General features: G+C 43.8%; 1 protein-coding gene across 4 annotated transcripts in view; it reads left to right on the top strand.

Annotated features, from left to right (window-relative positions):
* Window positions 1–18,729, top strand: part of LOC306873924 (carbohydrate sulfotransferase 10-like) — an 84,607-nt gene that overhangs the window by 51,027 nt on the left and 14,851 nt on the right. For 3 of the 4 annotated variants that reach the window (XM_079423491.1, XM_079423492.1, XM_079423490.1), the window contains one exon: window positions 5,908–6,035. The exons of the other annotated variant lie outside the window; for it this stretch is intronic. In XM_079423491.1, the coding sequence (XP_079279617.1) occupies window positions 5,933–6,035 (103 nt within the window). In that variant the 5' untranslated portion in view covers window positions 5,908–5,932. The remainder of the gene's footprint in view (window positions 1–5,907; window positions 6,036–18,729) is intronic. 4 annotated transcript variants of the gene reach the window in all.

Here is an 18,729-nt window from a genome sequence, read left to right as displayed (position 1 = left end):
GGGTCACTCCCCACCCATCCGCAATATCCCCCTTACTACTGCCTTGCCTTGTCTCCAAGCCCAGGACAACACTTAGGGGGGGGGAGTGTGACGAGCGTCCCGATTACCTATCAGCGTTGTCCTGGAAACGGACAAGGAACACCTGCGCTCGCTCATTAAGGAGGAGGCGAGCGCACCTGTCCCCAATCTGGCCGCAGCCAGATAAGCTGCGTGAGCCCCGCACACGGGGAGTCTCTTCTCCAAACAGAACACTGACTAACAGACTGTGTGCCTCATCTCTTTTGCAGAAACCAGCCCATGATCGACCCCGCCAAAGCCAGAGCCGGTCCTTCACGCCACGTTCACGCAGCAGAGAGCACGCCAGTCACGGCCGCGCCTCACTACACCCTCTTCACGCTTCTACTAAATAAAATCCACCCTCCGGGGTACTTACTCGAGCTCTCCTTGTTGCGTGTTCCTTCCACCCCGTTACAATATATATATATATATATACATACAGTTGGGCAAAAAAGTATTTAGTCAGCCACCAATTGTGCAAGTTCTCCCACTTAAAAAGATGAGAGAGGCCTGTAATTTTCATCATAGGTACACTTCAACTATGAGAGACAGAATGGGGGGAAAGAATCCAGGAAATCACATTGTAGGATTTTTTATGAATTAATTGGTAAATTCCTCGGTAAAATAAGTATTTGGTCACCTACAAAAAAGCAAGATTTCTGGCTCTCACAGACCTGTAACTTATTCTTTAAGAGGCTCCTCTGTCCTCCACTCGTTACCTGTATTAATGGCACCTGTTTGAACTCGTTATCAGTATAAAAGACACCACCAAACTCCACTATGGCCAAGACCAAAGAGCTGTCGAAGGACACCAGAAACAAAATTGTAGACCTACACCAGGCTGGGAAGATTGAATCTGCAATAGGCAAGAAGCTTGGTGTGAAAAAATCAACTGTGGGAGCAATTATTAGAAAATGGAAGACATACAAGACCACGGATAATCTCCCTCGATCTGGGGCTCCACGCAAGATCTCACACCGTGGGGTCAAAATGATCACAAGAACGGTGAGCAAAAATCCCAGAACCACACGGGGGGACCTAGTGAATGACCTGCAGTGAGCTGGGACCAAAGTAACAAAGGCTACCATCAGTAACACACTACGCCACCAGGGACTCAAATCCTGCAGTGCCAGACGTGTCCCCCTGCTTAAGACAGTACATGTCCGGGCCCGTCTGAAGTTTGCTAGAGAGCATTTGGATGATCCAGAAGAGGATTGGGAGAATGTCATATGGTCAGATGAAACCAAAATAGAACTTTTTGGTAAAAACTCAACTCGTCGTGTTTGGAGGAGAAAGAATGCTGAGTTGCATCCAAAGAACACCGTACCTACTGTGAAGCATGGGGGTGGAAACATCATGCTTTGGGGCTGTTTTTCTGCAAAGGGACCAGGACGACTGATCCCTGTAAAGGAAAGAATGAATGGGGCCATGTATCGTGAGATTTTGAGTGAAAACCTCCTTCCATCAGCAAGGGCAGTGAAGATGAAACGTGGCTGGGTCTTTCAGCATGACAATGATCCCAAACACACCGCCCGGGCAACGAAGGAGTGGCTTCGTAAGAAGCATTTCAAGGTCCTTGAGTGGCCTAGCCAGTCTCCAGATCTCAACCCCATAGAAAATCTTTGGAGGGAGTTGAAAGTCCGTGTTGCCCAGCGACAGCCCCAAAACATCACTGCTCTAGAAGAGATCTGCATGGAGGAATGGGCCAAAATACCAGCAACAGTGTGTGAAAACCTTGTGAAGACTTACAGAAAATGTTTGACCTCTGTCATTGCCAACAAAGGGTATATAACAAAGTATTGAGATTAATTTTTGTTATTGACCAAATACTTATTTTCCACCATAATTTGCAAATAAATTCTTTAAAAATCAGACAATGTGATTTCCTATATTCTTTCCCCCCATTCTGTCTCTCATAGTTGAAGTGTACCTATGATGAAAATTACAGGCCTCTCTTATCTTTTTAAGTGGGAGAACTTGCACAATTGGTGGCTGACTAAATACTTGTTTGCCCAACTGTATATATATAAGGCTGAAAAAACTCTTCCTGAACTTTTATTGCTTTTCTATAGCATTGAGCCTCAAATGTCAACTATACATTGGTTTGGGTTCTTCTTTAAACAAAAAAAGGTAAAATTATGCATGGTATAATAATGTTATACTAAAACTAAAAGAAAAAACTTTACTAAAGCTATATATTTAATTTACAATTAAACAGACAAAATTTCAAATTACAGTAACATTTTATAGTGCAATTTATATTATCAGGGCTCCAGTCTAATATTCGAGAGCAGTGGCACCAGCACCTGAGTTGGTAGCACTGAACATGTAATATTACAAGTTTTGTCTCTTAGAAATGCACATTAGAACAGGAGCTTGAGTTGGGATGCAGATGTACATTTGACAGTACCATTGTGAAAACTGTACCAGCCTCCTCTTTTATACATAACCAAAAGTACAGCACCTCATTACCATGGTAAAAAGGTAGCCTAACTATATGGTTTCTATGGTGTTTGCGTTGAAAGACAGTAGCCTAAAGACATTCAGTCAATTACAAATTCACATCAACTGATGTAATGAATAATTAACAAAATAATGTAATTATATTCCATCACTTCTTTAACATATTTAGTATATTAATAATATAATAATACTCAATATGAATATCCTACTTTTCTGCCACCGTACCATTGTTACCATTAGTGTTAGTACAGTAAAACTATGGTAAATGTGGGTGATTTGTGGATTGAAACGTCTTCTAACTGGATCGTTGTTGCTCGGTTTCTGCATCAGTGTAGATGAGAAAGACCGCTCCGATTACTTTGGCTTTAAACTAGTTTAAATTAAAGAGACGTGATTTGTACTGGAGACCTCTGCGCTGAACTCGAGTGCTTCTTACTGGATTTCACAGCGTTGTTTAGTGCGTGATCGCTACTGGTCACTGTAATAAACGCATACGCTCTAAACTCGCGCTGCGCTGTTTTCTTTTGAGGCGAGCAGATAAAAGGTCAGTGTGGCGCGCAGTTCCAACGAGTACCACTATTTTGTTCCGCTTTTGACACGTTTGGCTTTTAACATATCTATCATGCGCAGAGTGACAACGACTATCAGTTAGACAAAATGTATTTTATCTAGTGTGTTTGAGTTTGATAAACCCCGCGCTGCAAACACCTCTTAAGCACACAGAATAATGCAAGTGGGCATTTTTAATTGTTCATTTATTTTTGTAATCGCGGCTTTGAACAATTATGTAATCGTTTAGATTAGAAATTCGATTAATTGTGCAGCCCTAGTTAACATGCTAAGTAATGCTTTTGTGCGCTCATTCTCTATCCTCAAATCTATCCTCAGCGTTTCGCAGAGGTGGACAAAGTATACAACTCCATTACTTGAGTGAAAGTACAGATACTGCTAAATATTACTCCATTACATATAAAAGTTGTAAAGACAGATTTTTACTTAAGTAAAAGTTCAGAAGTACTTGCTTTTAAAAGTTCTTAAGTAACAAACCTAAATTTCCATTTTTATGTCAATGCACTGTTTTATTATTGTTGTACCTCTGAAGCAACTTACAATACATTACACCTGCTGAATACACTGACTAGCTTGTAGTATCTTTGGAATAAAGAGCTTTAAGAATGTTAAAAACCTATGGGAAAAAAAAACAAAACAAAAAAAAACATTATTTAGCACCCCTACCCACCCCCACAAAAGCAGGATGGTAGTGATCTCACACAGCTCTGACAGTGTGTGCAGACATCTATGTGTTGCCATTCATCCACATCATCCACAACAAGCGCGGACAACAGCGAAAATGGCAGACCATGGAAATAAATGTTATGTTCCAGGCTGTGCAGGGGATGTGCAGTGCAGGGGATGTGCAGTGCTATGGAATGATATTCCAGACATTATTCAAACGGAATTGCAAATTGTATTTACAATTGCGTTTTCAATTTGTGGACGCATAAAATGTGACATAATCCAAATGCAAATCGCGCATTACCGTTTGTATTTTCGTTTAAGCGAACGCACAGTGACTGCTAAATTTAAAATGGAAATGCAAAGTCCGTTTGCATCTGTGTTTCCCATATCTTACGAGTATTAACCCAGTCATATTTAAATAGCAATTTCAATTACCACGTCTGCTTTTTCACTTTCTCAGCGTCGCGTATGTAGCCAGCCAAAACTGAAATGGAATCGCAATTCCCTTTGTATTTCCATTTCCGATGCCTTACACGGAAACCTGTCGATTAGTGTCAAGGGTGGGATTATGCTATGGGGCGTGTTCGTGTTGGGACGTGACGTCACTCACAGTCGACCACAGTTGGCGGACCATGCGTTCAATGGGTTTACGTAAAATGTGTTGATCAGAAGATCGGGCAGTTTTTTATGTACAATTTTTATTTAATCTCGTAATGGAGAAGTGAACAACTACTCTAGCCACGAACCTTGGCTAAAGATTCAATTCATGCGTGCATTAGGAAACATAACTTTCCGCAGTTTACTTAATTGTTTAAGGCCATTTCGCAATTTTGATCATCATACAGTAATCAGCAACAACCACCCCTTCCTCTTCTCATTGGAGACATGAGATGCAGTACTAAACGGTCTCTCGCTGTCGGTGCTTGTAATGATTTTTGCGTCTTTCTCGGGCAGTTTTAAATGCTTCCACATTGCTGTCATGTTTGCTGCATTAGTGCACGCCTCTATTTGATCGCATCACGTCATTGTTTGGTACAATTTATTCTGTCTTTTTGCTTATTAGGCTGAACATTTTCGGCTGAATAATTTCGGCTGCCGAACAATCGGTGCATCCCTAGTAAATACGTCATCAAGTCACTATATCATTGATATCGCGATATGACACTTTTTTTATTATGTAAAAATTTATACCGGTATTATCGTGGACAGTATGAAATGGCACACCCCTATTGCCTGTTTAGGGGGTTCCCTTTGTTGTCATCGTTGCAAAAAGGGGTTTGCCAAGGTTGTTGATTGGCTGGAGGCTCAGTTGTCGTTCAAAGTGACGTCTTGGGCGTTGGCTGACGAATTGTGCGAGTCAGCATGCTGGTTGAAGTTTTGAGGTGGGCACAGTCGGAGTTGGACTCGGGAGACACGGTTTTGCTGCAAAACTTAACTAAGAATGCGGAACTTTCAACGGAAAAGGAAATAAATAAAAGTAAAAGAAAGTGAGAAGGTGACGAGACTAGATGGCTTAGATGTCTTTAGCTCGTGATTTCTATCATGGATTTTCATGTGATGGTCATGTTGTGTGTCTCTTTGACCATCAATCTTGGTTACTTGCCCCAAATTTGACCTTCCTGAGTTGGAATTATCAATTAATTGTTAATTATTTTGTGTTAACCCAAAGGTTATGAGTTCAAGTCTCAGGTCCGGCAGGAATTGTAGGTGGGGGGAGTGAATGTACAGTGCTCTCTCCACCCTCAATACCACTACTGAGGTGCCCTTGAGCAAGGCACCGAACCCCCAACTGCTCCCCGGGTGCCGCAGCATAAATGGCTGCCCACTGCTCCGGGTGTGTGTTCACAGTATGTGTGTGTTCACTGCTGTGTGTGTGCACTTTGGATGGGTTAAATGCAGATTCAGATTCCGAATATGGGTCACCATACTTGGTCACACGTCACTTCACTTAAAATGTTGCGTCACAGAGTTAATGAGCAGCACAGATAGTATGATAATATACTGTAACACTAAACCAAATAATATAATATACTGTAGTTGAAAATACAGATGCTGTGTTAATTGTTAATTAATTTTAATGCATACAACAGCAAATAATAATCGCAGAAACTAACCTCTTCTATGTTTTTTTTTTGTTTTTTTTTGTAGGATTTAACAGCCTGTTCATGTGCGAATGATGCGCCATCATTGGTTGCTGGTTGGTGCTTGTGGCTGGGTGTTACTTATCCTTATGTTCGTCAGCAAGTTCATCAACTTCAGCTTCAGAATACCAGGTGGTATGTGTTTATCACATTAGGTCAGAGTTTCTATGTAGAGATATTTGTTTAAAGTGTTAAGAGGTTTAAAGTCTTTTTTGCAGTGCAGCGACATTTGAAATCTTTTTGAAAACTTTTTTTTTTGACTAGTCACTAAAGTTTATCCTATGCATGTTTCTCAATTTTGCCAGTTTAAGCATTCAATCAGTCTTTATAAAGGTCAAAAAGCATAGGCACGGAAAACACAAAATACTCCATTAGGGTTGGGCCGATAGACGATGGTTGATAGACATCACAATGTTCAGCCGGCATGGTCACCCCCCCCCCCCCCCCCATACCCCCAGAAATCCGCCGCATCCCAATACCGTGTTCGGAAAGAAAATGACAGAACCCCTAAAGGGAATAAATACGAGATGGGAGGAAAATATATTTCAATACTTTCTCTCGCAGTTATATCATTGGGTAATTATACTGTATATAAAATTGCGGGTATGAGGGATTATTATGCCTGCTTTTGAATGCACAATCGCTTTTTAGTTTTCTTTCACTTTCATTTTCGACATTCGCGATCGCATGTTCTCTGTTTATACTATGGAGCGGCAGTACTTGCCACACATTTTACAAGATTAGATTTTCAGTGGTGCTCAGGATCTGCGAATCATTCGCCATCATCCTCAGTCATCTCTCCTTACTCTGTTTATGTGGTAAGTGAAATTGTATGTACTGTAATGTAACAGGCAACCGTTAGCAATTGCTATTTGTTTTCCGTGCCTTTCTGAATACGGATTCAGGCTTCGGGCATCCTTCTGCCTAGTGTTGTTTTTGGCGGCCTGATTTAATTTGAGTTTTAGTCTAGTCTTTGTGTGAAGCTGTCATTTTAGTTTTTATTAGTTTTAGTCACGTTCATACTCTTTTTAGTCTAGTCAAGTTTCAGTCAACTAAAAGTCTGAGCATTTTAGTCAAAATTATCCATGACTATTTTCGTCTAGTTTTAGTCGACGAAAACTGATGATATTTTAGTTTAGTTTTCGACAATGAAAATTGTATTTTAGTCTCTTTTTAGTAAAACAATTCTATTTAACCCAGTCAATATAGTATAAGTACCTAGTAGTATAGACAAAACCAACATTTATTTTTTAGCCAAACCCATTTCAAACAAGGTTATCTTATTATATTATTGTTACCTTATAGACTCAAGAATACATCCATTCCAGACACGGAAGACGCTCTGATTTTAATTTACAACATTTATTTTACCAACCAAACATGCTAGAAGAACACACATCTCCCAAAGACTGGCTCCTGGCTGGCCGGCCATCGGTCCCTTTCTCTGTGTCAGACTTAACTTTGTTGTCATATTCTAAATAATGCCGCGAGTGGGGCTTGAGGAAGTGACGTCGCCTGCGTCTGCGCAGTGCGACCTGATGCAGCCCCTGAAGTGAGACACAGGAAACAGAAATACTGCAAAATAATAATAATAATAATAATAACGCGACTAAACTAGATGAAATAACGTTAACATTTCATTTCGTCTCGTTTTGGTCAACGAAAATGAAGAGACATTTTAGCATAGTTTTTATTTTGTAAACCACATTTAGTCTCGTTTTTATTCGTCAACAGTATTACATTATACATTTAATTATAGTCATCGTCACATGACCATCATTTACGTTGTGTCTCGTCTCGTTTTTGTCACGCGATAAAGGTTCGTTTGACGACAATATTTAGTCAAAATTCGTTGACGAAAGCAACACTACTTCTGCCTATAGGGATTATTTTAAGCATATTATTGTATAGCAGCAGCATACATAATTGTTTTGTTTTCTTCTTACAGCTTGTTGGGGGGTTATTTTATATGCTATTTGTGCAGCAATTCAGCAGCAATGTAGCAGATCTATTCCGCCAAGACCAAATACATTAAAATTGTCATATCCATCACCATGCTAAAATCTTCCAAGAGATGTTATGATTGAAATATATATATAGCCCTAGTTTTTACTTTAGTTCTTTGTGATGGTTGTAATGGTTGTCTGTTTGCCTGCCATTCTGTTCTTTGTTCCCTTTGGTTTTTGGCTTATTGTTTGTTCTAGTTTTTCCATTAAACACCTGCACATAGATCCTTGCCTCTGCCTGTTTTCCCCCAACTTTTCCACAACATTACAGTTTTTGACTGGCATGTCTCTTCGACTAGTGCATCTTTGAGCCTATATTTAGTATAAGTAAAATACTTGAGTAAAATTATCTTATTTTAACAGTACTTAAGTTGTTTTGGAAGTGGTGACTTGTAACTTGTAGTGGAGTAATTTTCACTGTAAGGTATCTGTACTTTTACTCAAGTATGGTTTTCCGGTAGTCTTTACACCTCTGTACAACAGTAACTATGTTAGCCTCCACACTGATGAACAATAGCACTGTTCATTCTAAGCATGTGCTGCAGATTTGTTGTCTGCCACTTTAAATGCTCGAGCTCTTTAAAGTTGAATGAATTCTAATTGGCTGTCAATGCTTTTATCATTTATCAGCTGGAAAAAAAAATCCAATAATATCCAACAATATAAAAGAGATTCCAACAATATAATTTCTCTGTGCAGGTATTGTTAGTTGTGCTGTTGAATCTGCTATTCTTTTATACAGAAGGTTTTTTTTTATCTTTATCTTTATCCTTACCATACTTGGTGTGAACATGCCTTTAGCCAGGAAAAGAGAAGGTTATTGAGGATTGTAATTGTTGGAGCTTGCCAATAATTCTGTGCAGAGAGACCCCCTCAATACAGTATGTCAGTAGTTCAAGAGGGATCACAGAGGGGATTCTCCACCCCAAATACTCATCGTGATAATGTCATTTATGTTTGCAAACAGAAAGTATTTGTAACGGCACCGACGAGATGAGAGCTGTGCGGATTCATTTGCAAGCTTTTATTAATAAATATAGAAAAATGACAGGCAGGGTCAAAGCACCAGCAAACGGGTATGTCACGGGCAAGACACGAGTAATCCTAGGGCATGCGTGGGTCCTCGATCGGCGAACAATATCCAGAGGGCTTGAGAAGAGGGGTAGTCCGATAACCTGAGCAATAATACAAACGAGGTATACACAGAGTCCGAAACGGTGAGACAAGGGTTAATCCTCGATACAAGGGCAGAAAACGAGACCATAAACAAAATAAACTAAACTTAGACTTAGAGAACAAAGAATGGCTCGGTAAGGCAACTAACACTTGGAGAGTGCTAAACGCAGAACCAGATTCAGAGCTAAACATAAACACAGAATGGCTTGGTAAGGCAGCTAACACTTGGAGAGTGCTAAACGAAGAACAATACTCGGCAGAGAGGAAGAGGAAGTCCATTTTTTAAGTAGGGTGTGTGATTGTGTGAGAATTCTCAGGTGTGAGCGTGATTAGTGCAATCAGCTGTATATGTGTCATCAGTGCAATGGATGATGGGAATTGTAGTCCGAGGTTGAAGTGCAACAGTAGTGTGGTGCGAGAGTCAATATGTTGGAAGGGCGACCTCTGATGGTGAGTGTACGGAAGACGATGAACCGGATTCGTGACAGAGCACCCCAAGGAGCGGCTTCCAGACGCTCCAAACTCAGAACAATCCAGAAACAGGGGGAGGGACGGAGGGCCAGGTCCGTGAGGAAGTGAAGAGACCCGGAACAGAGGTAAAGCCAGCAGAGCAGGGCACCAAGGCGAAGCAGACAGGACTAGAGTCCACCAGAGCGGAGCAGAAGACCACCATGGCAGAGCAGACAGAGCAGGAGCCCATCAGGGCGGAGCAGATGGGACTGGAGCCCACCAGGGCAGAGCAGACGGAACAGCAGACCTTCACGGAGGAGCAGACAGAGCAGGAGCTCACCAGGGCGGAACGGAAGAGCAACATGACGGAACAGGAGAGCACCCCGACGGAACAGGCTGATCAGGAACCCACAGCAGAGATTGGAATCTAGAAAAGACAGAAATACAAAAGACAGAGAGAGCATATCCGGTTTCAAGGACCAAGACAGGGAACATAGGAAGTCCATCAATATTTTCCCTGATGACAACCGAGTGGGCAAACAGTTCATAATCAGGTTCATAGACTGTAACTGGTCTGACAGATTGCTCAAAATCTGGTGCATTGACCGAGACTGAATCAAACAGTTTAGTGGCAGAACCTGACAAAACAAACAATTCAAAAACAGACTCATTGAAGGAAACTGGACTGACGGACGTTTCAGTGACTGAACCTGGACTAGCAGACAGTTCAAAATCAGGCTCTTTAGTCGAAACGGGACAGACATAGAGTGCATTTATGGTTTCTGAGTCCGTGACAGGCAGGGTTAAGAGTTCCACGGTGGGTCCTTGGGCTGTGACAAGGCTACTAGAGTCTACAGGGAGCTCGGGTAAGGTTTCTGGGATCGTAACTGGACTAGTGGGGCAAAAAACGGATTCATAGATAGGAATGGGACAAACATAGTTCAACATCAAACACAATGCTTAAATCGGGACCGACAGATAGTTCAAATTCAGACTCAACAACAGCATTAAGACAGACAACTCAAGTTTAGATTCCTTGACGCAAACAGGTAGGACAGACAGTTCAAAACCAGGTACATTAGATGAGACTAGACAAATGGACAATTCAAAATCAGCCACCATGCCTGATTAAGCATAGGACGAGAGTTCAGAGATGGTCTCCTCGGCCGGTTCAGAACAGGACAAAAGTTCATAAGTGGCCTCTGTAACCACGACAGGACAGGTCGAGAATTCAGGGACAGCCATTTTGGCTGCGACAGGACAGGCAAAGAGTTCACAGACAGCCTCCATAGCCGCGACAGGACAGGACGAGTATTCGCAGATGGCCTCCATAGCCGTGACAGGACAGGATGAGGATTCGCAGACGGCCTCCATAGCCGTGACAGGACAGGAGCTCAAGGACAGCCCTTCTAGCTGTGATAGGACCGACAAAGAGTTGGTGAGTGAATACTACTGACACCTCCAAAGGTTCTGCAGTGGTTGCCACCACCTCTGGAGGTTCTACAGTGGTAACAGTCTCTTTGACCGCGACACGACAGGCTGAGAGTACATTGCTGGGCGCCACCACCATACAAGGAGCTGAAGCGAGCACCACCGCTTCGGGAGGTTCTGCAGCATGTGCCGCCACCTCTGGAGAAGTTGCAGCGGGTGCCATCGCCTGGGGCAGTTCTGGAATGGTGTACGCAGCCCAAACGCAACAAAGCAATCCCCATCATGGTAAGCACTTCGGACAGGGGAATAGGTACAGGAACAGGAGGGTTAAAGTGAGCTGGTTTGGGTATACCAGCTGCACGTGCAGACACCAGTGGTGCATCACTCACACTGGATACAAGACTAGTATACTGAAGGACTGACCTTGAATATCTGGGTGTTGCAGGCAGAACGTAACAAGACTCTGGCTGATCAGCTGTGATGTGAAGAGACTCTGGCTGATCAGCTGTGATGTGAAGAGACTCTGGAAGATCAGTGGTGACGTGAAGAGACTCTGGAAGATCAGTGGTGACGTGAAGAGACTCTGGAAGATCAGCAGTGACGTGAAGAGACTCTGGAAGATCTGCTGACATGTGATGAGACTCTGGATGGTCAGCGGAGACCTGAAGAGACTCTGGAAGATCTGCTGAGATGTGATGAGACTCTGGATGGTCAGCGGAGACGTGAAGAGACTGGAAGGTCCACTGAGATGTGATGAGACTCTGGATGGTCAGCGGAGACGTGAAGAGACTCTGGACGGTCCGCTGAGACGTGATGAGACTCTAGAATGTCAGCGGAGACGTGACTTGCCTCGTGAAGATTAGCTGTGAGATGGTTGGACTCATGAATGGCAGCTGTGACATGACGGAGCATTGTTGTGACCGCCATTTTGTGAACGGTTTCCACTGTCGCCGCCATTATGTGAGTGTGCTCGGGTATGGCCGCCATTTCACGAGCGGGTTTAATCACCAGAGTTGCAATCAATACACTCGAATGTCCCAGAGCTGGCGATTGACTAAACTCCGCGGCCACCATTATCAGCACAGATGCAATGTCGTGTTCCTCCTCCGCGACACCCACAGTGAATGAGGAACCGACTGATAACAGAACATAGTCCAGTGACGAACATGGACCCTCATGTCTAAGCTTAGACTTGAGAGGTAGGTTTATGCCATCGCAGAAAATCTTTATCAAAATAATGTCCGGTAATTCTGAATAGTGAGCAAATAAATATTATATAATATTTAATATAATAATATTTATAGCAAATAATATTCTGGTTGTGTCCATATCTGGCCAACGTCTGTTTGAAAAGCTGCTGGATCCTTGTGTGGCCGAGTATTCTGTAACGGCACCGACGAGACGAGAGACGTGCGGATCGTGCAAGACACAAGAGTATCCTAGGGCATTCATGGGTCCTCGATCGGCGAACAATATCCAGAGGGCTTGAGAAGAGGGGTAGTCCGATAACCTGAGCAATAATCCAAATGAGGTATACACAGAGTCCGAAACGGTGAGACGAGGGTTAATCCACGATACAAGGGCATGAAACAGGAAATGAGACTATAAACAAAATAAACTAAACCTAGACTTAGAGAACACAGAATGGCTCGGTAAGGCAGCTAACACTTGGAGAGTGCCAAACGCAGAGCCAGACTCGGCAGAGAGGAAGAGGAAGTTGGTTGCCCCCCACGAGAACTTTTTCCTCGTCGAAGCAGAGACCAGTAGACGTTGGGATATCTTTCAAGCAGAAGTTACTCTTTATTGAGAACTCGCTGTGCGTCGCCGTAGTCATCTACGTCTGAATATATCTCAGCACAGTAGAGTTTATTCCTTTCAAGGGGGAGGGATACATAGAGGTGGAGACAATCTAAACAAATCATGAAAAGGCAGTACAGGAATCTGCCCATTACCAGAATTTCCCCAGCCCTGACCTCATCAGCATAAAAGTGTCATTCAAATGCATAGGTGCTAATCCAATCAGCCTGACAGTATCGCCCATACCTTCACATTATCATAGAGACAAAGGCACAGCTGTGCCTGAGCTTTAGATTTCACCTTTAACTTGGGACCCTGTCAAATGGTCAGGAAGTGGATAAAGACAAAAGCTTAATGACATCTGGGCTGCCTGACTTGATCTTAGAATGTCATCATCTTTACCTCAAAATGTAAAACACAATGTTTCAGTTTATATACTATTACATTGGAACCTAGATTTATCACTTTATAAATTTGTAATCCAACAAAGTCCATGGTTTAAGTAGGGTGTGCGATTGTGTGATAATTCTCAGGTGTGAGCGTGATTAGTGCAATCAGCTGTATATGTGTTGTCAGTGCAATGGATGATGGGAATTGTAGTCCGAGGGTGAAGTGCAACAGTAGTGTGGTGTAAGAGTCAATATGTTGGAAGGGCGATGGTGAGTGTACGGAAGACCATGAACCGGATTTGTGACGGTATTAATAAATGTGGCTGCAAGCAGGAATTTTTGAGGCAGAGCAAGTCAGAAACAAAGTGACAAGCTAAGCAAGCATGGCAGGGGAGCATCAGGAAAATGTTTCAACATCTGTTTCTGCAGTCATTTACTCAGAATTATTATTAAAATTAATTTAATGACACAGATTAATAGCAAAAATATTTCAGTTATGGGAACAATGGCAATGTTATCTCTCTTTTTGGCAAATAGTCATTCAGAGTAACTAACCATGGTCATTCAGTGTAAGCCGTGCTGAGAGGAGCGATGTCGACAAAGTGAGCTTTCTTGATGCTCTCGTCTCCCGGGGCTGGACTGTTTGGCGACACTGTCGAGGACTGTGCCCAGCAGTTCTGGGCAGTACAGAAGCAGACCGAGGCCATCCAACACATCTTGCCCCGGCGTGATGCACCATCTGCCACCGCTCCGCCGCAGGGCAAGCCCCAGTCTGCTAGTCACCGTGGACACCCTTCTGTGTCCTCCAGAGCTGCTCCGCCCCGTGCTGAATCATCACCTAGGCTGTTGCGTCGAGCCTCTCACGGGAGCGCGGTGCCCCCCGTGTTCCAGCTGGCCCCGATATCGTCCAAGGAGGCGATAAAGCGACCCTGACATGGGCAACCCAGAGATGTGGGAAGCTGCTCGATCTCAGGAGATGGCGAGGACAGCGCCACTCCTTCCCCCAAAGGAGGGCAGGGGGAGAATCATTTCATTCTGTTCCGCTGCTGACCCTACTACCGATTCGCCCTCAACACAGGCCATTCCTATGGGTTGCATTCGAGGGTCGGGCATGGCAGTACAGGGTCCTCCCCTTCTGGCTCTCCCTGTCCCCTTGTGTCTTTGCAAAAGTTACGGAGGGCGCCCTTGCCCCGTTACGGGAAGTGGGCATCAGGATCCTCAATTGTCTCGAGCATGGCCTGCGCGCTAGAACAGCTGTGCGATCACAGGGACCTGGTGCTCCGCCACCTCAGACAGTTGGGGCTTTGGGTCAAATGGGAAAAGAGCAAGCTCTCCCCCATGCAGAGAAACTCTTTTCTCAGTATGGAGTTAGACTCGGTGGGTGTAGTGGCGCGTCTCACCAACGAGCATGCCCAGTCCATGCTGACCTGCCTGAGCTCCTTCAGAGGCAGGATGGTGGTACCACTGAAACACTTCAGAGCCTCCTGGGGCATATGGCATCCGCAGTCTCGCCGCTTGGATTGCTTCATATGGGACCACTTCTGCACAGGTTACACTCCCGAGTCCCAAGATGGGCATGTCGCCGCGGTACAGTTCACGTGACCATCATGCCAAGGTGTTGCTGCTCATTCAACCAACACTGCGGCTGTCTCGTACATCAACTGGCAATTGTCACAATTCACCTGCCATCTCCTCCTCTGGAGTCAGACGCAGCGCAAGTCGCTACGCGCTGACCACATCCTGGGGGAGCTCAATCGATGGGCTCTCACGACAGCTCACATTCCCTGGAGAATGACGACTCCATCCCGAGACAATCCGGCTGTTCTGGAGTCGATTCAGGGAAGCTCAGGTAAACCTGGTTGCCTCCCACGAGTCCTCCCACGGCCAGTTGTATGACTCCCTGACCGTGGCCCCTCGGCACAGACACTGGCGCACAGCTGGCCTTGAGTTTTATACAAGTTTGCACTTCCCCCAGTGAGCCTTCTCGCACAGACACTGTGCATGGTCAGCGAGGACGAGGAACAGGTCCTGCCGGTTGCGCCGCTGGCCCACCCAGACCTGGTTTTTGGAACTCATGCTCCTCGTGTCAGCCCCTCCTGGCGCATTCCTCTGAGGAAGGACCTCCTTTCTCAGGGGCCCGGCACCTTGTAGCACCCACGTCCAGATCTTGGAACCTCCATGTGTGGTTCCTGGATGAGACGTGGCAGACTTGAGTGTTTTGTCCACCGGTGGTGGACCAGCTCTTGCCTTAGAGTTGAGTCTGTTCGCGATCGGGTGTTCTTCTCACCGAGAAGACCCCTGAAGATGCACAACTGCAGTAGTGCTTTCTTTCCTGCAGGAAAGGTTAGTGTAGGCTGTCACCCTCCACCTTGAAAGCGTATGTGGCTGCTATAGCAGCACATCACATTGCAGTAGACGGCCGGTCCCTGGGAAAGAACCTTGGCGTAGCTGTGTCCTATAAGAGCGCTGTGCATATATGTGGACCGCACGCAGAGCGTTAGAAGCTCTGAGCAGCTCCTTGTCTGCTACAGAGGTCAGCAGAAAGGGAAGGTTGTCTCCAAGCAGAGGTTGGCCCACTGGACAGTGGATGCCATCGCCTTGGCGTACCTATCTCAAGGCGAGCCGTGCCCCCTGGGGGTGAGGACTCACTCCACACGGAGTGTTGCATCCTCCTATGCTTGGTGCGATGTGAGCACCTTTTTCCTCCTCCAGTAGAGTTCCCCGGATGGCGAACCATGGTGGAGTTCCTCCAGCACCCTCGGCAGTCAGACTGGGCGGAGCATTCTGACGCCAGGCCCAGTACTGGTGTTAGCTCACCTGGGTCTCCAGTCAGCCCCTGTACTGGACTAGGTGTCCATATGGCTTGATTCAGTACGGGCAATCCCATATGTGTATTCTTCAACGGTAAGTTTTCCCCCTCTGTAAACAAGTGTCTTCTCTTTGACGGAGCACTCTGTCTGGTTCTGTTGGCAGCTCTCCTCCCTACTCCTAGGTAGGATCTGCCTCAGAGTCCCATTTCGTATGTAGTACTGCCAAAGGCCTGGGTCAGTCCATATCAGTGTCTCCATACGTTACCTCCCTTCGGGCAGGATCTGGCCTCCGTAGCGCCCTTCTCCGAAAGGCATGCTTCCCCATCGTTACTGCCAAGCTGTAACAACAAATAGGAAAGATCTTTCGTTGAAGGTCAAAATCCCTTCTAAATTCTGTGATGAAAGGAACATCACAACAGCGGCTTGGCTATCTCAAGCAGCGATGTACTCACCTGTGGTCCCTGCGGGTACCAAGGTCAGAAAATTTGCGTTGGGGCAATGGGAAGTTTATGAGCTTTGCATGGCATTTGTCTATCACGCGTGCTTGCTTGTCAACATTTGCAATGCCATAAGGTTGTAACGGCGTTCAGACTGTGGCGCTTTCCATGGACCCCTAATGTCATCACAACATAACTCGTAGTGACCGACAGATAGGGTTACTACGAGTTACGTATGTAACACTCGGTTACGTATGTAACCCTCGTTCCCTGATGGAGGGAACGGAGACATTATGTCCCCATGCCACAATCTTGACCCATCGCTGGGTGCCAGGGACACGTTCTCGGCTTCTCAGCGGAAAACATGATAAGTGGATGCACTTGTCGCCTATTTATACCCATATGCACGGGGAGTGGCTCAGGTATGCAAAGTTCAGTAGCCAATATTCATTGGAGTTTTCTCTTAAAGTTAGAGATGACTGGGGCTCCCAAGTGAATCCCCTAATGTCGTCACAACATAACGCCTCTGCTCCATCAGGGAACGAGGGCTACATACGTAACCGAGACGTTATTGTTTTAAATTTAAACTAATTAAACTAACCATTGTTTTATTATAGTAAAAGTGTAGTAACCATGTTTTTTGGTGCACTGATTACCATTTTGCTTTACTGCAAATACCATGGTTAAACTATGTTTAGTATAGCAAGACCATGGTTAATTTGTGGTTACCATGTTTTTATGGTTTTATTTGTAGTAAAACCATGGTTAATTTTCATAAAGGATGCTTGGTTAAGACTGTTGGGTAAGGATGATAACAAGATTTGACTAGGGTGACCATATGTCCTCTTTTCCCCGGACATGTCCTCTTTTTTGACCTAAAAAAGCATCTCTGGCCGGGATTCCTAAATCGCCCAAAATGTCCAGGATTGGGCTTTTGCTTTCTACAGTCGCCATTCATTGTGTGCGTTTTTGTATTAAAGTCCTGCACGGGACTGCTTTCTTGATCCTGCTTCCAAAAACATTCTAATATTGACGCATCAGGGAGTTTTCACGCATCAGGGAGTTGCTATCAATATGAATATCAATATGCATTTAAATTTAAAAAACACTTTGGATGCAGCTTGTGTTGGATGCAGGGTTGCCAAATCCGCATTTTATTTGCACGGAATTGGGCTGATTTTAAGCTATTGCGGAGCGTTGATTATGTCCCGTGGGTTAAAGGTTTGAAATATTGCATAAATTACATTTGACTGAAATGCTTGTATTGAAACATTTTGCATTCTACCTATGATAAAACTGTGGTAGATGTTAAGTTTGAAGGATGCTGGTAGGAAGCCTTAGCTGTGTTAATGATCAATCTGCATAATGGTGACTTTAAAATAAATGTGATTTATTTTAAATAAATAAGTTATTTATTTTACCTGTCTGGAGGCGCAATGATATTACACAGCACCTGAAAGTAGTCCCCAGCTAGGTAACTAGTTATGATACTATTGACTATGACTATTTTCAGGCGCTGCATAATATTATTGCGCCTGCTGCACCCATGGTACGGCAGTAAAATTCCTCGATTATTACGCCGGAATGAGAGTATAGTTCCTAGTCATATCGGCCTAGAAAATCGAAAATCGCTTTTCATTTTCCGCCAGTCTTACTACACGACGTAACTACAGAAGAGTCAAGTTTTAAATAGGAAAAATATTGAAACTCTTTGGTCATTTTTGAGCAAGATGCTAATGTCTAATCAGATTCAATGATCTATGCTAAGCTATGTTAAAAGTGCTACCGCCAGACCCGGAGATCGGCTGAATAGATTTGAAAACAGTAAATCTCAACTGTTTAACTCTTGGGGAGTTGGAAAATTAGCCTATTTTCAAAAATAGTGGTGTTTTTTTGTTTTTTTTACCCATACATCAGAATGTGTCCTGTTTAAGTTTATATTTTCTGAACAAAAAATAACTGTAATGCATTTTTTACCATGTTTGACAGCACTAAAATGTTATTCAGTGTAACAATATTTATATACCAAAAAATCTTGTTAGTTATATTTAAAACTTGAATCATTTGATGACATATTAAAAGACTATATTTAAGCATCACAATGCAGCCCTCAAATATCAATTAACTTTATTTTTTTAATTTTTATATCTTTATACTTTGCTAATGTCCTTCAAACCACTGTTTTCCAATTTGCCCAATTTGTAAGGAAGTGAAAATCATTAAAATATATTAAAAAATATAGTATGATCTTATGATAATATATTCTTATTTGTATTATAATAAGTACAAGTATTATAATAAGTACAGAATAAGTATATTGTTTATTTTTACAT

Source organism: Barbus barbus (genome assembly GCF_936440315.1).
Source record: "Barbus barbus genome assembly, chromosome: 8".
Classification (NCBI taxonomy): domain Eukaryota; kingdom Metazoa; phylum Chordata; class Actinopteri; order Cypriniformes; family Cyprinidae; genus Barbus; species Barbus barbus.
The sequence above is the reverse complement of the archived record's forward strand: the minus strand, read 5'-3'. Positions and strand labels throughout refer to the sequence as shown.